We start from the raw sequence: 22,082 nt of genomic DNA, 5'->3' as shown, positions 1-22,082 counted from the left end.
TTCTTGAAACCATTTTTAAAGCATGCTGTAATTTATAATTAAATGCATATCTTGTTTATTGTTTATTGTAAAATTTTATATTTAATAAAAATGGAATTTGGTCGATTCGTTTCCGTTCAAGGTTCTCTTCCCCATAGAGTTCCTTCACAATTATGTTATAAATTTTTAACATACAATAACTTGGGAGCAATATTATCATTATCAAATAAATTATGCTAAAATCGGGCCAAAACCTCTTAGATCATTATTTGATCTTCATTTTGTATGACTTAACTTGTGTGCGAATAAGGAGAGTTCTTCCTTGTCCTGATTTACTCATCAACACAAAATATGATCTAAATTTGATTAAGTATGATGTAAAGATTAATAAATAAATAAGCATAATTGTAATGTGTTTCATCAAATGAAATACAAAAAAAATATGTAAATAATTAAGTATATACTTTTTCTTAATTTGATACTTTTAAAAATATTAGTTTTGATATTTCTCGTTGATAATTTGTGATATTTTTTATATTTATTCTTGACTCGAAGTTCCAATGACATTGTTGATGTATTAAATCTTTTTTAATTAAGTCATCACCATTAATAAGGTTAAAATTGTAATTTCATCGTAGAATAAGTTGTTCGCAATCCAAAAACTAAGGAATTAGAATGTTTAATGATCTTGTTTTCTTCCGCTGCCTGTTTCTGTATTCCAACACACGTAAAGTTAAAGTATGTATATTATAGCCATGAATTCGCTTATTGGATTTTTATAACAGAATGCAATATCAATAACAATTTTATTGAATGAAATACTCGATAAGACTTTATTGATAAATAGAATATGTTTTCAACATTTACCAACTGCGAGTTTTAAGATATTCCCAACAGACTTTTCATAAAGTTTTGCAATGCATAAAATATTATGGATAGATTTAAGACTTCAAAAGATTTAGACTAATTCATGAGTACTTGAATAACATGAATGGGACAAAAACCAAGACTCGAAACTAAAATACTCGACCCAAGGTTCAAAGGGGCTTTGGGTCAGATGAGTCGCAAGTCGAGGTCCCGTGAGAGCAACCCTCTACTTGACCAAAGTATGAGATTGAGGGTCACCAATTTGGTTCAAGGGTGTGCAATTTGCACACCCGCAACTCAATACAAAATATTGAGGAAAGATAAGATATTTGAGGCAATAAATCCCGAGAGGAGAAGGAGAATACCCAAGTTCAGCTAGTCTATAGATACAACATAATGGTCCTAGAAGAAGGAAGTGGATTCTCATGCCCAAAACTCTTACATTGTGGAAAAGATCCAAGTCTTTATTGACTTAGACATCAGAGACAATGTGGTAAAATATCACATCGGTGCTAGATTCTACGTTTTTATCGATCATATCTTCCTAAATTTCAAATTTATCGTTGAGCAGGTGCAAAGAAGGAGAGTTTTTTTTGTCCTGATTTACTCAACACAAAATATGATCTAAATTTGATTAAGTATTATGTAAAGATTAATAAATAAATAAGCATAATTGTAATGTGTTTCATAAAATGAAATATAAACAAAATATATAAATTATAGTTTTTCTTAATTTGATTTTTTAAAATATTAATTTTCATATTGTAATGTGATATTATTTTTTAAAAATATTAATTTTGATATTTTTCTTAATTTGATTTTTTAATTTGATTTTTATATCTTTTCAATTAAGTCATCACCATTAATAAGGTTAAAATTGTAATTTCATCATAAAATAAGTTTTCGGTTAATTTTGAATTTTATATTTGTGTTTAATTGGATCCAAAAATCTTGTTGATGGGATTTTATATAATTTAAAAAAATGTAATGAGTGAGGCTTGAGCTTATGTCTAGAAGGGGTTTGAAGGCATATTAACCACAAAGTTAGTAATCGTAATTCTATGTTATATATATATATAAAGTACATAAAATTGAGGGAGACTCAAACCTCTTAACTTAAGTTACTTCTTAAACTTTTAATTATTTTGTAACTAATATATCAGTGAATTTTAAAAAAATGAGTAAGTTTCTAAATTTAAACAATATTTAAGGCTTGTTTTGATTGACTTAAGAAAAAAATATTTTTCGAAAAACTCATTTTTATTTAAACATTTTTATCAAAACCATTTAAAATGCATTCCAAAAGCTATATTGAGTGGTTGCCAAACACTTCAATTTTTTTTTAAATCACTTATTTTTTAAATTATACACTTGAAAATATATTCCAAACACACCCTTAATCTCTTAAAATTTTCAATTTTCTATTTATCAAAATTTTCACCAACTCAATAGTTTTTAAGATTTACGAATTTTTTTCACAAGATTCTTTTATTATTTTTTTTAAAAAAAAGTTCAACAGTCTTAAGAACCATCAACTTATTGATGTATTTGTGGACCAAGCATAAAATTATAAGCTATGAAGCACAAACACGAATACGGCTACACGATTCGGATATGATTGGATTCGCCGATTCATCAATTTCTAAAAAATTAAGATACAGATACGTTGAATGATACGTCATTTTTTATATATTATTTTTATATATATTGCTAAAAAATGAGGATACGGATACATTGAAGAGATATTTTCTCTTCCTTAAAAAAATAGGTTGTCTAGTTTTAGATTGAAAAAGATTAAATGAGTTGTTTGTCTTTTTTCTTTAAGAATAGTAAGCGTAAAAATAGATACATCAAATCGTTCGTCAGATACGTATCTGAGAAGTATCTGGAAGTATCGATATCTGATACGTGTCTGATACAAATTCTTTACCTAGACTATATACATATCCCAGATAAGGAAAGAAAGCATGGTCTAAAATGAAGTGAAATTGCCTCACAATTTGGAAGCAAAGGAAGTGACCAATGGGGAGCCATGCTGCCAGCTGTCGAGTTCCTATTCGACAATATAAGAATGATTTGTGGTCCAGACCTCATTTACTTCCGACCTTTATTCTCCCATGCCAAAACCCGTTGGCATCCACCCAACACCCTCTTGTTTTTATCCCTTAAAATTGTAAAATAAATAAAATCTTTATTTTAAAAATTAATTCAAATTATAAAATTTTGAACTTAGTTGGGCCCTACACGTAGGCCCACTTCCCATAGGTCACAAAATAATTGTCATTAATATTTCCATTTATTCCCTAAAATAAGATGATGGGTACGTACTAAATTGGAGGAAATGAGTATAGCTTTACTAATTAAGATAGCAATACTTTTCTTTAAATAGTCACATATTTGAAATTAAATAAAGATGAGAATGACTTAATTCTAATCTAATACTTATTAGCTAGGTTAATAAAAAGTGATTGACGTGGAAACTTGTTCATCCAAATCATTTCTCTCAAATTTATGTGAGAATGGCGAACATGAGAAAATGAATTTTATCCAAAACCTGCGCCATAGCCTTAGCCTCATCGATAAAGAATTAAAGAGACTTCTGTGGAATTCATATCATGGTTATTAAACAACTTGACCACCTCCAAAATATTTAGATTAATTTGACTAAAATATGTCATAAGTTACTTGAAAAACGCCTCTCCATGACGTCTGAACCTCAAGGAGTAAGAAGACTTTGACCATGCTACGATTAGAAATGTGTGTCGAAGTACTACAAGACGAATACACCCTTAATGATCTCGAATTACTCATCCTAGTCCCCCAAAATGAGTGGCAGGATCCAAGTGGCATTGGACTTCAGTTTCCAAATAAATCTTGGGGAGGGAACCATCCAACAACGTACATCGAGCAAGAGATTTGAAGCTTGGGTTTCAACAATGTCTTTACCAACACAATCTACACAAACCATCAAACGCTCATACAAATGCTTATCAATAAGGTGATTGACGGAATCAAAAATCAATCAAAAGTCTCTAGAATAGAATCTTGTTATGCACTTCTGAAATTAGTCAGATAATGATAATGACTTTGCCAATCTCTTACCCTAAGCATCTTTTTAGAATCCAACACTAGTGACCGTCATTATTCCGCACCATCCTGTCATCATAAAGGATATCAATATTTGTAACAAGGAATCGGGTTCATAAGCCCTTGACAATCGAGCACTTCCATACAAGATGGGTTGAGATGGCCAGTTGCTGTCTCTATGTGTCCTACAAAAATCACTCAAAAGATCATCATGGATACCTTCCCTTCCTAGATTCTCTTTAGTAGGGGATAATATTGTGGAAAATTTTCCATCAAAATATTTTAGCCATGGGACCTGAAAAATTGATCAAAAATGATTCCAAGTTTTAGTTTGGAAAATTTTCACGGATAGAAAAAATGTCAAATTATTTAAAGAAATAATAATAATAAAAAATACTGATAGACTTCTATTAACGTCTATCATATAGTATCAATGATAAATATCTATTAGCCTCTATCAACCTCTATCAAAGAAGATTAAATTTTACTATTTTGTGTAAATAGTTTCCTTTATTTTTCTATTTTTGAAAATCCCCTTTTAGTTTTATGTGTTTTTTTTCAAAATTTTTGTAATATGTTTTTTACATCTTTTTTTTTTGAATCCTTAGTCACAAATTATGCTTCAAGTTATGTTTTAAATATTGTTGAAAATATTTTCAAATATAGCAAAATGTCAATATCTGTTAGTGATAGATAGCATTTATTGGTGTCAGTGATAGATATTGTCTATCAGTTACAATTTGTTATAATTGTAAAGTAGTTGACTTATTTTTCTATATTTGAAAACAACCCTATATTTATCAGAAAGCTTATATTTAGTTTTTGAAATTTGGCTAAAAAATTCAATTACTATTAAAGAAATATGAAAACTTATGGTGTAGAGAAATGGCGAGAAAACAAGTAAAATTTTCAAAAACTCAAAAAAAAATTGTTAAATTTAATATTACATCGTCTAACAAAGGACACAAATAGTTGAGACGGAATCTTAAAAATTGAAGCTAAAAAAGAATACTAGAAAAAGAAAATAGGAAGGAAAAAAAACCAAAGAATAAAAATATATATGGGCATTTGTATAGTAAAAGAGCTTAAAAGCAAAAGGTTAGAACGTACTTTAGAAGGTCTGTCATCTGAGTACCGAGCTGGCAGCTCCTTCACGCGTCCCCCACACCTTTCTTCATTACACTCATCTCTCTTATAAATATAATTCCTTTTCTCCATTCCTCAAACAGTATAATCCCATCTCTCTCTCTCTCTCTCTCTCTCTCTCTCCACCTTCTTTTTTTCTCTCTCCTAGGCGGCGCTCCGACGACATGGGTGGTGGCTCCGCCGTGAAGTGGTGGCCATTTTTGTGGCTGGTTGTGGGGGTTTATGGGGGAAGCTTTTATGAGGATTTTGAGATTACTTGGGGTGGAGAAAGAGCTAAAATTTTCAATTCCGGTCGTCTTCTTTCTTTGTCTTTAGATAAGGTTTCTGGGTCGGGTTTTCAGTCCAAAAAAACCTACCTTTTTGGCCGGATTGATATGCAGCTTAAGCTCGTCGCCGGTAACTCCGCCGGCACCGTCACCGCCTACTATGTATGTACTCTTCTTTCCTTTCTTAACAAACCAATAATATTCCACATCTTCTCTTATCCTTTTTCTTTCTATACTTCATTTTAGATACTTGGGCTCTGCCTTTGGATAGTATGTCTGTGACTTTTGTCGTATTCAAAATTATTTTGAGGAGAAATTTTTTTACAGATATAAAAAAAGTCAAATTATTGATAGAAATAACAAAAGAAACACAAATAGATATCAACCTCTATAAAAAAATATTAAATTTTTGTTATTTTTGGTAATAATTTTTGTTATTTTTCTATTTTTGAAAATCTCATTTTTGAGAATATATTTTTAATCAATTTAGAGTCTCTTTAGATTTATTGGAAAATTTATTTTTCAAAAAAGTTATTTTTATTTAAACTCTTTTGATAAAAACGATTTAAAATATACATTAGAAATGTTTCAAACGCTATTTTTGATATATCTTGTCAAACAGTTCAATTTTTTTCGAAATGATTTTTTTTGTAAAAAAATAAATATTTGAAAAGCTAAACTTAACACACCTTTAATGTTTTTGTTTTACGCTTTTAATTAATTTAAGATAATTAAAATCATTAAAAATCACTCTAAATATGGTTGAAGAAGTTTTAAATTTATTTTGAAAGTTTTTAAGCTTCTATTTTTTAAAAATTCATTTTTTTATAAAATAAATAACACGATATTGAATATAGGTGCATGAGTATTTGTATGTGAGTGAAAAATTGAATCATGTTTGAATATTCGATGCAGTAATATGTGGCTATGTATTGAGATTAAAGGTTAAAATACTATTTTGGTCTTATACTTAGTCATGTTCAATTTCTTTCGATGTCTAATTTTAGTTCTTCTATTTTCAAAAGTTTATCCTCTTTTCTAATTTGTTATTGATTTTTTTCTTATTTATTATTTTTTTATTATTGAAATATATTTATATAATTTATTTTCTTGCCTATTGTGTTCAATCTATGGTGACCACCTATTAAGGATTTAATATCTTACGAATTTTTTTGACACCCAAATATTGTAACGAATTGTCGGTAAGATTAATCGAGATGCAAATAAGTTTGTTAAGATAACAAATATATATATATATATATATATATATATATATATAATTTAATAAATTTTGATAGATTACATTTAATTCTTTTAAAGAATATAGGGACTAAATTGGATTTGACATATACTAAAATCCAACGAGTCTCACAGTACAAAATTTAAAAATATTTTTTTAAAGGAAGACAGATAATATTTTAACCGAACATAAAACGAATGGTTAATTAGGATTGAGTAGTTGGGAGGTGGATAATATAGTAAAGACATAAACTATATATTTATAGATACATTTAAAGTTTGAAGGAGAAAATATAAATTATTTAAAAGTAGAATAGATAGTGATATTTAAACTTAATTTTGTCTGCATATTAATTTTCAAATTACTACACTTTTCTAGGAATCTTTTTTTTTAAAATATATATTTTCCAAGTATCATATAAAGTTATAAGTTTATTTATATTTCTTAAAAGAAACTCATTTTTTTTCTTAAATCGGCTTGAAAAGTTTAAGAGTAAGATAAATTATTGTCTTTTTAAAAGAATATAAAATAATTATAAAATTGCCATGATAGTTTGTGTATCTTTATCTATTCTTTTTGTTTGGGCTCAAAAAAACATTAAAAAATATTTTTTATACTTTTTACACTTATAAAAACCTAAATAAAAATGGGGTTCCCGTCCATTTCTATCTGTGAACTTTGATTGAAGTAATAATTTATTTTCAAATTTGTGTCAATTTAATCTTTATGCTTTAATAAGTATCAATTAGTTCTCAAACGTTAATAAGTACCAATTTAGTCTTTGTAGTTCATAACTTGTAACAATTTAGTGTCTCTATCAAGAAAATAGTATTAGAGATTAAAAAAATTATTGCACATGTAGATTGATAAACTTATAAAAGGGTCAAGTCTGTTTATAAATTATAAAAACAAAGTCATTACAGATCCAAAATTGACAATTAGCTTTGATGAGATTTTTAATGATAGGAACTAAAATGTTACAAATTGAAAAGTAGATGGACCAAATTATTACAATTTGAAAATATATGAACTAAATTGTTAATGCTAAACTTCGATTACTAAAGTCTCATTTGGTAACCATTTGGTTTTTGGTTTTTAGTCTTTTAAAATTAAGCCTACAAATACTTCTACCACCTCTAGATTTCTTCATTTATGGTCTACTTTTTACCAATATTTTCAAAAATCAAGTTAAAAGTTGAAAATTTAAAAAAGTAGTTTTTGAAGTGCTTTTATTTTTTAAATTTGGCTGAGAATTCAACCGCTGTAGTAAAAAAATATGCAAACCATTGTTAGAAAATGTGAGAAAATAAGTTTAATTTTTAAAAATCAAAAACAAAAAAACGGAATGGTTACATTGAATCTTAATTATTGAAAATTTGAAAATACAAAAATTAAATTATAAATGTATAAATCAAAGATCCGAGACTAAATGCTTAGATTCGAACAAAAGTGTTTTTTAACTTAATTAGAAATTTAGAAATGATCTGATGTATAATTATGAAAAGAGGTCAAATTTAATTTATTTTATTGTTAAAAAAAATTACATATGGTTTTTATAAACACAATTATGATTAATCCATGAATTGCGCTAAATCTACATAAACAAAAACAAAAATCAATAGGAAAATGACAAATGAAGGAGAGTCATAGCTAGTAACAATTTGAGATTATATGAAAAAGAATTTGAGAGATGTGATTAGGTAAATCATATTGGAACTGTTGATTCACAAGGCATTATGACTTTTTGGGATTCTTTTGTCCAAAAAAGTGATGAAATGAAAAGATGGAAAAATAGTGAATTGATTGGATGAGTTTTTATTTTTTTGTTTGGGCAGTTGTCTTCTCAAGGGCCAAGCCATGATGAAATTGACTTTGAATTTTTGGGAAACTTAAGTGGTGACCCTTACATTCTCCATACAAATGTGTTCACTCAAGGAAAGGGAAATAGAGAACAACAATTCTACCTTTGGTTTGATCCCACCAAAAACTTCCACACTTACTCTATCATTTGGAATCCCCAACAAATTATGTAAGCTCACACTCTCCACTTTTTACCTTTTCTTTTTTTACTCACTTGCAAGTATGGTCAAAAAGTAAAACTATCAAAATATGGAAATATTTTCGTACTAAAATACGATTAGATGATTATTTATTTCTCTTAAAATTCAATAATAGTATACTGTCTTTAAAACTAAATACTATAAACTTAGGGTACTTTTGGGGCAAGAACTATTTTAAAACTATAATAACCACTTCTTGCTACAATAAATATTATATTGTATAGGGTTGACAACGGGGTCGGGGCGGGGCAAGGGAGGGTTCCCAGTCTCCGTCCCCGATAGGGGATTTTGTCTCCATCCCCCCATTTCAAGGCAAGGACGGGGATAGGTCTGTCGAGGAAACGAGTCCCTGCAAGGACCCATTCCCCATTTTCCCTTTTATTTTCCCATGGGGACTTTTTTTTTTTTAATTTTTTGTAAAATTATCTTTGGTTTGGACTTGGACACTTTAGTTGGACTTATATTGGGCTAAATTAAAAACTAAGAAAGTTAAATACCTAATATATATAGAGTATTTAAAAATCTAATTATATATATAGAAAAAATATTTAAAAATTTAATCGGGGTGCGCTCAGGGTCGGGGACGGGGTGGGAACACCCTCCCCATCCCCGCTTCGTCCCTGGTTTGGGGACCCTAAAGAGGTCTCCAGTTTGAACCATCCTCGGTCAAACTGGATCGGGGCGGGTCCCCGTGAGAAATTTTGCAAATCCTAATTTTGTAGTCTCCAATTAGATATAATCAACACTATTTCAAAATTCCATTTAGTACAATTTTCACTATTTACTACAATTTTTACTGTTTTACATTCATCATTTTTTTATTCTTTGTCACAATTTTACTATTTATTATTTCATTTTAAACTAAAATATTTAAATGATAGACATTTTCCATTTAAAATAATTACCTTTCTTTTAATGGTTTTGGAAAACTTTTACTTAATTTCCGTACAGTAAAATAAAGTAAAGGCAAAAAAAGGGTAAAAAATACATGTGAATTACATTAGAATTTTATGTTTAGGTTTTGGAGGTTTGAAGATGATTCAATTTACTAACTTTAGGCGGAAAAAGGAAAAGATTTTTTTTTTCAACTTGTTATCTTCAAAGTTTAGTAAATAAAAAAGATTTAGAATGTTAAAAAAGAGAATAATGAAATATAATTATAAACTTCACAACCTCGACAGAAATCTTAGGGAAATGTCGAGAATCGACAAAATATAAGGTATAAATATTACTTTGGTCATTGAATTTTTTATTTTCATTATTTTGGTACTTTGGTTTAATTTGACCCCTGTATTTTAAAATTGTTCATTTTGATTCTTGTATTTTTAACTTTAGTTCATTTGGGTCTTTATACTCTTAAAAAGTGACTATTTGGATCCATTCATTTTCATTTTTATATAATTAAAATGGTTATTTTCTCAAAGTCGAAGGATTAAAATGAGCCAAAGTTGAAAGTAAAGGGACCAAGATGAACATTTTGAAAGTAGATGAACCAATATAAACCATATGGACCAAAAATAAACATTTCAAAAGTAGAGGAGAACAAAATGAATGAAAGTCAAAAGTACAATGGCTAAAGTAGTCATTAAACTAATTTTGTACTACATAACGAAAATGTCGCTTCCATTATCGTGTGTTGATTCACAATTATAAAAATGTAAAAATATCAATAGAAATATAGACGTGTGATTATTATTTAGTTATAGGTAGAGATGTCCACGGGGCTGGGCCGGGATGCCATTTCCTTCCCCACTCCCCATTTCATTATCTATCCCCGTGAAATTCACGGATTGGGGCGGAATTCCCTGTAGGGGAATTCGTGGGGATCGGGTTCTCCGCAAGGAATTTTTCTCCATTATTTTTTTTTTGGAAAAAAAGTCAATTAATTTAATCACTAACGTGAGTAAATTTTAATTAAATAATTAACTTTATACTAAATTGTTTATTATGGTTAGTTTTATATGAAAATTTAAATTTAAAGATAAATTACTCAAATTTTGACCTAAAAAAGCTAATTATTTTGTTAGTAGAAAGAAATAAAAATAAATCAAATTATTCACATATATAATTTAAATTTAAAGATTCAATTTAAACATATTTATTACCTTTCTTAATAAACAATCAAATTTGAAATTTAAATGTATATTTATATAATAATAATAACAACATAACATTAGATAACTATACTAAATATGTAGAAGCTATTCCGGACAAGGACGAGGAACGGGACAGGGGCAGAGTCGGGAGCGGGGACGGGAAATGTATTCTTCGTCTTAGCTTACGGGAGAATTTTTCTCCTCCACTCCCTCTCCCATTCTCTGCCTAATCGAAGAAGAATCCCATCCCGTTCGGGACGGGCCTACGAGACTCAACTTTGTGGTAAAATGGAACATTTCTAATTGAAGTTTGTTGGTTGGGTTATGTAGATTCTCAGTGGACAACTATCCAATAAGAGAATTCAGAAATGCGGAAGCAATGGGCGTACCGTTTCCCAAGACTCAGCCAATGAGAATCTACTCTTCCCTTTGGAACGCCGACGACTGGGCCACCAGAGGCGGCCTCATCAAAACCGACTGGACCAAAGCTCCTTTCACTGCATATTACCGCAACTTCAACGCCACCACCTGCACCACCGCCGACTGCTCCAAATCTCGGTCCTCCTTCTCCGGCTCCGCTACCGCCCAGACCTACCAGCTCGATGCCTTCGGCCGCCGCCGCCTCCGGTGGGTCCAAAAGTACTTCATGATCTACAATTACTGTACGGATCTCAAGCGCTTCCCCCAGGGCCTTCCTCCTGAGTGTAATCACTCATCTAAGTTCCAATGAGATCCATAATCTAAATCCAAAACATGTTTTGGAGAGGAGCTTTATTAATTAGGGATTTCTTCTTTTCAATCTATTCCTTCTTTTTCCCTTTCTGGGTCAGGTGAGGTCTATGAAGCTTCATGGTCCTTTGCTGTATTCTCTGTACAAATGTTGCTGTAATTTTCTTCACTATCATATAATATCAAATAAAACTTTTGTTATATTCTCGTTTTATATATTTCTGATAAATTCCCATCAACGATAACATGTTTCTGGTACTGCTAATAATAAAATATTGAAAAATTTTCAAAAATAGAAATATAAATAAATTATTTATACAAAATAACAAAATTTTAATATTCTTTGAGTTAGGTTAATAGAAGTCGTGTAGAAATAGAAACTGATAGAAGTTTATTAGCGTCTATGGAAACTACAAATAAAAGTCTATCAATGTCTATCAATATTTTTTTGCTATTTCTGTAAATAGTTTGAGGAAAATATTTATGTGCAAGTTGTTTTAGATTTGTGAAGCCATCCAATCACGATTAAAATTTATCATGTGATAAATATCTTTTTAGAAAAAAATAGTTATTTTTACCGTGAAAGTAATTATTGTCCTAGGCAATCGCTATACCAAATCTTTTAAACTTTTTTTTTTTCTTATTCACATGTAACTAAACTTTTTGATCGAGGGATTTATGCTTTAATTAATTGAGCTATGTTTAAGATGAGAGATTATAACATCTTCTATTTAAAAAAAAAAAAGATTGATTTTATCTTTTTCAACATCGTAATTTAGAAAAACTCAAGCTTTTTTCTCTTAGAATTTGACCTAAATCTTAAATGTACTCGACACAAAAGGACCTCATGCATGATTTGTATGACTGCATAAATGTTTTCAAATTTAATTTTTGATGAAAAGTGACAAAGTGGTCACACTTAAAATGATAGTACGATTTTTTTTTTTTTTCAAATGACAATATGGTCACATTTAAGATGAAGAACGGTAATATGGTCACTTTTGGCACAGTATGGCCAAAATGAAAAGTATTTAATGAAGAAATTGTTTAGGTCCAATTAGTATTCAATGAAGAAATGGTTTGGGATCCATTAGTTTAAGTCCCGTTTGGTAATTATTTAGTTTTTTGTTTTTATTTTTGAAAATTAAGTATATTTTTATCCACATTTCTTTCAATGATTTGTATCTTTGTTAAGTACCATGGTTGAATTCTTAGCCAAATTCTAAAAATAGAAACAACTTTTTGAAGCCTACTCTTATTTTCTTAAAATTTGACTTGGTTTTTTAAACTATTGGTGAAAAGTAGATAATAAAAGAAGAAAATTGGGGGTGGAAGCAGTATCCATAGACTTAATTTTTAAAAACAAAGACCAAAAACAAAATAATTACCAAATGGAGCATTGAGTATCAAAATGCATATGATATGTATGTGTTTGCATATTTGACTTCGATAGCGAGGTTGTACCTTTTCTTTTAACTTTTCTTTTAGGTAATGGCGATTAGACGTACCGAACAAGCGACAAGATTGATTGTTGGTTGTTGCATGTTAGTATGTTAGCATGTTAGCATGTGTTTTTCGCCTCAAGGCTATATCATGAATAATCATCTCCCACCTTCTTCCTCCCTAAACCCTCTCAGCTTCTGAATCACATCCCACAAACCCATTTCCCCATTTTTGATCTCCCATCTTCTTCCTCCCTAAACCCTTTCAGCTTTCCCCTCCTATCACTACTTGATATTTTGTCATCTCGCTATCGCCGTTAAGACGTCTGAGTTTAGGAGGAGTACATGAGTGAATCAATATCACATTCGAAATAGAGGGACTTTAGGGACATGAAAGTATAGTTAAAAAGGCTTAAAAGAATAAAAAATCACTACATTACATATACTAACAAGGTATACCTTACTTTTCGATGATTCAATTACACGAACTCCAAAGTTAAGTGTACTTAGCTTGGAACAATCTTATATTGGGTGACCTCTTGGAAATTTTTCTAAGAAGCATGTGAGTGAAACAAAGCATGTTGAAATATAACATCTCGAGTTTTAGGTAAATTTAAATTAATTATCTTAAATTGGTATATTACGTTTTTCTAATCTTGATTTATAGAGCTAAATTGATAAGTTAATGAATTTAAATTAAATTGATAAGAGTTTGATTTTCTTTGGTAGAAAATTTATTATGATAAAAGTGTTAGGAGTTTGATTTTATTTTGGAGGGAAGACCAAAGTTAAAAAAAAAAAGAGGAGACGAATATATATATTTAATGTATATGTAAAAAAAAAGACAACTTGACTTTGACTAGTCAATTAGGGTTTTCACTTAAATTAATTATATGTATATTAAAAATAAAGGAAGCCATTTAAACCACTTAAGCCATTTAAGCTGCACGAATCCCTAGGAGGTGGTCTTCTCCCTCTTCTCCTTCCCTCAGTCGATCCTCACTCTCTTTCTCTCACTCTACAGCTAGGTCATCGGCAGCCTCCACGCGATCTGTCACCGTCAAGTCCTTTTCTCATTGACGTCGTGCGTCTTGGTCGAGTAGGGCACTGTCCGCAAATTGTAGTTGCAGCAGCTGTTTGTCGCTAATTCATGCACTACAAAAATTTTAGACTTTAATGTCTGTTAGAAAAAGTGAAATTGGATGTATAATGTCGTTTTTGTTTTTTTTTTTTTTTATAAAAAAAACAGATCTTTAATGTCGGTTTTAAACCAACATTGTAGATATACCTTTAATGTCGGTTTAAAACCGACATTAAAGATCCACTTTTTTTAAACCCCCCCACCTGATTTTTTTCATTTCTCGCTTATAAACCGTAAACACTTCTTTCCATCCTCACAAACCCTAACCACGATCGATTGTCGTCTCCTCTTTCTCATTCTAAATCCTCTCTCTCTCATCGTCTTTTTCTCTGCCACCACCGTCCTTGAGATTCCATTTTCCACTTTTGCGCGCTTCAATCCTTCATCGTTGGTGCTACGTTTCAACGGCCTCGCTAATCCAATACTCCCACTCACGATTCTTCTTCATTTGGTCTTTCCTCGACTCAGCCTCCTAGAGGACACCAGACCGTCCATTATGGAGAAGATGAAGATCGAGTTACATAATTCAAAAATGGCGGTGTGTTTAGTCGGCAGAGCAAGGAGGTTTGAGGTCACCAGACCGTCTAACTATAAAACTCCCTTTTGTTTTCTCTTTGAGCCGAGACCGATTCCGGAGACTGAGTCGCAATTCCGAGTTCTCACAGCGAAGAACTTGCCCAACGACATCCAGGTTCTTCCGTCAACTATAAAACTCTCTTTTCTTTTTTCTTTTTTAAATCAGATTTTAAGTTGAAACGTTATTTTATTAGGTAGCTATTTGGAAGAAGAATAAGGGCTCTATTGTATCTCTAACTAACTGTTCTCCCTTTTTTTCACAATAAAATGCCTCCTTTTTTTGCTTGTTTTATAAGCCTCAACTAATGATAAACTAGTGATTATTTCATATTTTCTTGGACTTGTAAAGCTTGTAGTTTAACTTTTGATCAGGCAGTTCTTTTCAATCTCTTGGATCATGTTGTTGGTGTTGCAGATTTTTCGATTTATGATTTGATTTGATTTGATTGATGAGTTTTATAGATGACATCACTCATCTTGAGGATAGGAAGGTGGAAAGGTTCAAGAAGAATATTTTGAAGAGGGGTTGTACCTGAGACTACTACAAAGAAGGGAAAGGACTACCCTGTTGGCCCTATTCTTCTTGCATTATTCATTTTTGTCGCCATTGGATCATGTGAGTTTTAGATTTTGAATGCTAATTTCCTCATTTCCTCTTTCACATTCTTATGCTTATGTTTTGGCATACTTTGAATTTTTATTATGTGATCCGAGCTTGTATGTGGGGAATTCTCTCAACCCTTCTCAGCATCCTGACGAACACATGATAAGCTACTCGTATGTGATTCGAGCCAGCTGATGAACATATCTCAAGTTTTAAGCTTAAACTACCCATGCCAAAGTTGGAAAGGATCTTACATATCAAAGAGACTCTAGAGAAGAGATCATCCTTGAAAACTCTTATATTGTTGTTGGTTCTGATGGGCACTTCAATGATTATTGGGGATGGTATTCTAACCCCAGCAATATCAGGTCTTGATGATTCATCTCTCTTTCCTTCACATAATAAACCAAAAATTTGTTTTATTGAAAGCTACATGATAAACCATAAAAATAGAATCTTTTCAAACATCCAATCTAATTAATGTGTCAACTGGGAAAAAGTGTCATGGATGAATAGAAGGTTTCTTTTACCATCTGACTCAACTAAGAAGTTGGTTAGTCGTTTAGCTTCAGTGGTTGTATTATGGCTTTAGTTTAGCTCTATCGAATGCCATTATTTTATTTTTGTTTGTCAAAATCCTGTTGAGTATCATTGTTGTGATAAACTAGATTTTTTACAGTGGTTAACTGATGTAAGGCCCTAGCCAAATTTTAGATTCTTGAGGATGCTAAGATAATAAAAATCAATTAAAAAATTTATGGGTTGAGTTCATTTCTTTCGCTATTTATAAATTGCTTATATTAACACAACTTATATTGAATCAATTCGAAGGTGCTGAGATTGGGGTGTTAAAATATTTAGGGCACACATCACTTGTTTCTGATGCTATCAATGCTAGTTTTTGGCTTTGATAGTTGTTTACTTATTATTATTTGTGTTGTGTAATATTGATAAGCTACTTGGTATGTTTGCTTATTGGAGGGGAAAGTATACATTCTTTTGTGGTTTTGGGAGGGGTTCATGTAAGGATTGAGTGGTAAAAAAATGATCTTATAAATACTTGTATCTAGATATGCTTCATATATAACTGATAGTATTAATTCCTAGTGTCCTTTTAGTTACATGTGCTTTTGTATTTGTTGTTATATGCAAGCATTTTAAGAGTCAATGGATATAATTCTCTACATATTGTTTTGTTATTTTTCTCCCTTAAAATGCTTGTATGTGCCTTACAACAACTTATGATATACGTGTTAATTCACAAGTTTGTTTTTGTGTATAGCTTTATTTTTCAGTCTTCATGTTTTTTTAGCTTATTTGGCTATTGAGAGAATGAAAAGTAAAATTTTAACTTTGTGTAACACTTTCATGATTTTTTTTTATTATAGAGTAGGTGATATTTGGTTAAAATGACATCAAAGATTCTGCTACGTCATTGAGGGTGAAAAAGTTTATTTTTTGGTTTTTCTTTATGGCTTTGCTTCACGTGCTTGCAGACCTTGTTGTTTACTCTATTGGGTTACAACTCTTGTCATCCAAAACATTTGAACTTGATTCATTATTACTTTTATAAATAACATACATTTAATTAGAACTATATCAATCTATAGTACAAGATTGTTCTGTGCCCATGTTCTTTTTCTAAGGGGTGTTCAAAACATTTAACTTTTTCCTATATAGTCTTGATCTTGTTGGCCATAGTTTTCTGTAGTTCGGATCTTGGTAATGATGTGGTGGATAATCAAAACTTTTGGGACATTCTTGTATATTTTTCTTATTGCACTTTATGAAGGTCGTGCTTTAGCTATTAATTTGTCTTTACAGAAAGTCACAGTTCAGGAGAAGTTTGGTAGTACGTGAAAGGGATAATAACTTTAGGATATACTGATTGTGTTGTTTTAGAGTCTCTAAGCTAATCTTTCCATTGAATGGTTCTTATACATGCATTGTATAATATGTAAGTGTCGAGAATTTCAGCGATAGAATATCTATTATACTTAGTTGAAATAAAATGATATGCTTACAGGATCAAACACTACAAGAATTTCGGACTTTACATCTTTGTTTTTCAACTGTCACTCAGTTTGTATCTTCTGTTATTTCTTCTGTTGTTTACTAAATTTCTCTACTTGTTTGTATTTGGTTTATTGAGGAGAATATATTTGGAAAGAAGTGAGAATCTCAAGTTATTACAAAGTATAAAACTAAGAGAGATGGTTTATATGGAGTTAGAAGAGCTGGAGATATGTAATTGGCTATATCTATTGATATCAACTCTTGAGATCTATTTGTTTTTCTTGGAAGAATATGTTTAAATTGGCTATTTCTGTCAATTATTGGCATTAACTTCGTGAGATTTGAGTAATTTGTTCAAGGGTTGAATTCCAATATGTTCAGAGATGTAAAATTTAGATTTATACGAATGACCAGATCCCTGAATCTGTTTTTTTGAACTGGCATCACTCTTCTCTTTCTAGATTACGAATATTCACTGTGGAGATTGCCCAAAGGGAGTGATGAGAGGGAAAAAGTTAAGCATGAAGTTCACCTTAGATCTGTACGTAGAATTCAAGAATTATGCTTAAAAAATGGAGGAATATATATCAAGCTTGGTCAACATATTGGTCAATTGGTACGCCTTCTATCCACATCTCTGAGCATGTGATGAAAAAGAAGATGGGCCTGCAGTTCTTAATTTACCTTACCTCATTTCTGATGCAGGAGTATTTGGTGCCCCAAGAATATGTCCAGATAATGAGAGAATATATGTTGAACAAATGTCTAGTATCCCCGTACAATCAAGTGTGTGAAGTGTTCAAGAAAGAGCTTTGCATGACACTAGATAAGGTATATTTACTTAGCTAAACCTGTTTCATATAATCAGATTATACATTCATTCTGTTGAATGGAGATTACTTTTGCAATCTGACAGAAGCTGATTATCTTGATTGTGTTACTGTTACATATGAGTTGGCACTTCTGTTTTTTGTATCCTGTTTCATATAATCTCATTGTTATTGACTTAACACCATTATTTTATTGTAAACGAAATTTGTCTCATGAAGCAAGCCTTCTCATGTGCAGATCTTTTTTGAATTTAATCATGATCCAATAGCCAGTGCTTCCCTTGCACAAGTGCATGTTGCTCGTACCCATGATGGGCAAAAAGTTGTTGTGAAGGTCTTGTTGTACTCAATAAATTTGAACTTGAATTCACATGTATTTATATTGATTTGACTTTTGAGGGTCAATTTTGTTTAACTATGGTCCCTTTATATTCAGGTGTAGCACACTCATATGACTGATACTGCAGCTGTAGATCATGCTAATGTTGCATTAATTGTGAACACCCTATATCGACTTTTTTCTTTTGTTGATTATAGGTAATGTTCTAGAAAATCTTATGACCTTGTTAAGGGTTTGTTGATGAATGCATTCTGTCCATATAAAACCCATATAAATCATGCATCTATATACTCTGAATGAAGAAAAGGTCTGCTTTATCTTGAAAAATGTTCTGCAACAATAATATTGTTCCATAGACTTTTGGTGATATATGATCTCTTACGATGAAGAATGTTTTTTTGTTTTGATTTAGGTGGTTGGTTGATGAGGTTAGTGAAAGTTTGATTATATGTACTCTTTTTATGTCATGAGAAATTCTCTCTCGTGATTCTTCAGTTTTCACATGGATGTCGATGAACTTTCTTCCTTTTTTCCCCAAGTTGTTTAATTACTAACTTTACAATAGTTAAATTTATACTTAAGAAACTATGGGATTTTCAATGTCCTATTTGCTAGCTTCTGATCATGAATTTAAGCCCCTAAAAATTTGATTGTTCCAGATTGCTCTTACCATTATGCTTTAATGCTAGGTCGCATGTTAGTCTTCTCATTCTAAATCAGGTAGATTTCCTTCTGAAGATGTATACTTGAGAACCCTTAAGATCTTATTCAACGTGTTTTCCCAAGTTCTTTCATAAACTGATCTCTGATAGGCAAATTCATTGGGCTTAAAATAATATGAAATTATATGCCTTTTCTGTTTTGCACAACATTGAATCTGATTTTCCTCTCCTTAATGCTCATGTTATTAAGGTTATTTTTAAGGTTAGGAACTTAACTGGATTTTCCCCCCTTTCTATTCCACTTGTAAGCTTTCTATTCATGGTGATCTCCTATTTTATATCAGAATATCAGAGATTCTATGAGGATATTGGAATTGTTTCGAACAAACACAAATTACTTTGGTTAGAAAATGAGGGGTTCTGTCCTAAAATTTGTATTTCAGTCACTGTTTTGCATTGGCACAACATTAGTGAGTTTTCCTTGGGTAAAATTTTGTGATACTAGAATTAAATTCTCTTCGCTAAACAACTAATCATATGCCTAGTGACTCCCCCATATTTTAGTTTGAACTTTGATGTGTGAAACTAGATTGAAAATTTTATTTAATAATCTTCCACGAATAGCAAGTATAAGTGTATAACCTATGAATTTGGAATTTGCTCCATATTTTTGGTCCTCTTCTTTTACTTTCTATCTATGTTAGTTCCATTATTGACACAATTTTATCTCATCCTCAGGAACTTGATTTCTTAAACGAGGCCAGGAAATGTTTGGATAATTTTCGAAAGTTGTCTCCTCATATTGCGAACTATGTGTATGCTCCAAAGGTATATTGGAACTTAAGTACCTCAAAGTTATTGACCATGGAGTTTATGGATGGCGCTCAAATAAATGATGTTAAGGCCATTTAGAAGCTTGGGGTTCAACCATCAGAAGATACAAAATTAGTAAGACTACACATTCGTTTATTCAAGAAAATTAGGTTTATTTATGAGCATTATTTATATTTTGTCTTCGTTCATTGAGTGTTCCTTTCTTTACCCACTTGATAATCCTATATGCTCACGTGGTTTGTAAACTTCTATTTATTTATTTACAATTGTATCTGACTAGTCAGAAGATGTTTTACTGGTTTAGGAATTCAGACCATTCATTGAGATGTTATTTTAAAATCTTTTGAAATTGCTTACTTGACCATATTATGAATCAATGATATGAGTTTTACATCACTTGCTGATAAAATTACCTCGAACTTATTATATAGGTTAGTCATGCATTTTCTGAGATGATATATAAGCATGGATTTATGCACTGTGACCCTTATGCTGCAAACTTGCTTGTCCGTCCCTTACCTTCTAATAGAATGAGCATCTTTGGTGAGCTCTTACTAAATGATCGATTTATTTGTTAAAAAACCTATAGATAACTTCTTGAGATATCAATCTGTAGCCTTGCCTGTTCTTTATGAGATAAAAGAATTTTAATGTTGATGTGTGAATTCTTGTTCTGTCAGCACACAAGCAAAAGGAAGCAACAGTTGGTACTTTTGGACCATGGGCTGTACAAAGATCTTGACTTCAACATAAGATTTAACTATGTTGTCCTTTGGAAGGTATTTCCTTCTTAATTCATTGAAGTGTCGTCTCAATGTATTCTTGTTGCTAGCATGTCTCTGTCTTCACTTGCCATCTGATGTCATTTCTCTTCCTTACTGTTAAGCTTTAATGTTTCTGATGTTGAAGCAATAAAGGAACATAGTAAGAAATTGAGTGTTGGGGAAGATCTTTATGCATTGTTTGCTAGAATTCTTACTATGAAACCTTGGAATCGAGTCATTGACCCAGCAGTTGACCATTTAGTCATTCAAGGAACTGACAATGAACGTTCAGAATTACAGGTAGTTTCTCTTAGATGGTACATACCGCCCCCAACAAATAATAATGATAATAAAGGGAATTCATATATGCTCCTACACAGTGTTATAACCTATCCTGAAACACTATTTTACTTATTTGGTGACAATCATTATTTTTATAAGTTCGGAAAAACTCTTTTAAAATGAAGTAACTTATTCTTATCACAAGCTTTGCTCTCCTCTCCTCGAGAAAGTTCTAATGATTGCAGTCACCTTAGTAGACTTCTCAACTGGCTATTTGACGACGTTCGACCTTTCTTTCTTCTCAGATGTATGCTTCAGAGTATTTCCCCCAAATCTCAGAGCTCCTTAGGAAATTACCACGTGTAATTTTATAGTGGAGACTTTTACATCATTCTTTACACCTACCACTCTGGTGAGAGGAAAGAAGATTATTTCTTGTGCTCTTGGTTTGGAAAGGATAGAATCGAGGTTAGTTAGCATTTAGGGTTTATTTTGAGAAAATCTAACTATTGTAAGTTACATACTTAAATTTGGAATGTGGTTGTACACTTGCTAATTCAGTTGAATAACTAGTGTTGATTCTCTAAGAAAAGGAATAATGGAAGATGGTTTCCTTGATCTAATGAAAGTACTCTTGATTCCTATAAAAAATAATTGCTTGTAAACAAGTGTAGGGATGTTTTCTCATTCCTTACATTTTCATATCATGACATATTTAAGTGCATTTGTACATAAACACATGTGTTTATTGCTGTTAAACCATTTTCTATTATTTCAAACCTCAGGAAGATTAAAAGATGGCTACACGGTTGATGAATACAATGTCCAACTCGCTGAAAGGGAGGCCTGTTTAGGTACCATAAACATAAAGTATATATGATAAATAGTTTCTATCCTTGGGAATTTCCTTATCATATGCTTTTTTCTTTTGGCAGGGTCGTATATTTCAAGGCAAAAAGCCACCCCAATTTATTGCCCTCTTTCAACCTTTTGTGGGGTGCTCAAGGTGGTAGTCTTATAAAGCTTTTTTCTTAACTCATCTCTTTTGATTAGAATCACGTTGTAGTTTCTTTTACAAGGTTCTGATGTGGAACTGAGAGGGTCCTTGAGAGAGACAGATA

At 31.2% G+C, this 22,082-nt stretch overlaps 1 protein-coding gene and 1 pseudogene across 1 annotated transcript; both read left to right on the top strand.

Moving 5' to 3' along the window:
* Positions 1-4,935: 4,935 nt before the first annotated feature.
* LOC120075062 (xyloglucan endotransglucosylase/hydrolase 2-like) lies at positions 4,936-11,671 on the top strand. Its single transcript, XM_039028216.2, has 3 exons — positions 4,936-5,507; positions 8,421-8,614; positions 11,072-11,671. Exons 1-3 carry the CDS (start codon positions 5,244-5,246, stop codon positions 11,469-11,471), a joined length of 858 nt encoding a protein of 285 aa, XP_038884144.1. The 5' UTR covers positions 4,936-5,243; the 3' UTR covers positions 11,472-11,671.
* Positions 11,672-14,585: 2,914 nt separating this feature from the next.
* On the top strand, positions 14,586-21,414 carry LOC120076250 (putative ABC1 protein At2g40090; annotated as a pseudogene).
* Positions 21,415-22,082: the final 668 nt, after the last annotated feature.

This window comes from Benincasa hispida, chromosome 4, assembly GCF_027475165.1.
Source record: "Benincasa hispida cultivar pf3 chromosome 4, pf3_genome.v1.1, whole genome shotgun sequence".
NCBI lineage: Eukaryota > Viridiplantae > Streptophyta > Magnoliopsida > Cucurbitales > Cucurbitaceae > Benincasa > Benincasa hispida.
Note: the sequence above shows the minus strand (reverse complement) of the source record. Positions and strands in the feature narration are given on the sequence as shown.

Excerpts from the sequence above, each read along its gene's own strand:
- LOC120075062 (XM_039028216.2), top strand. The coding sequence starts at position 5,244 with ATGGGTGGTGGCTCCGCCGTGAAGTGGTGGCCATTTTTGTGGCTGGTT. Across the intron at positions 5,508-8,420 it reads GCACCGTCACCGCCTACTAT|TTGTCTTCTCAAGGGCCAAG; the intron begins GTATGTACTCTT and ends TTGTTTGGGCAG. Across the intron at positions 8,615-11,071 it reads TGGAATCCCCAACAAATTAT|ATTCTCAGTGGACAACTATC; the intron begins GTAAGCTCACAC and ends TGGGTTATGTAG.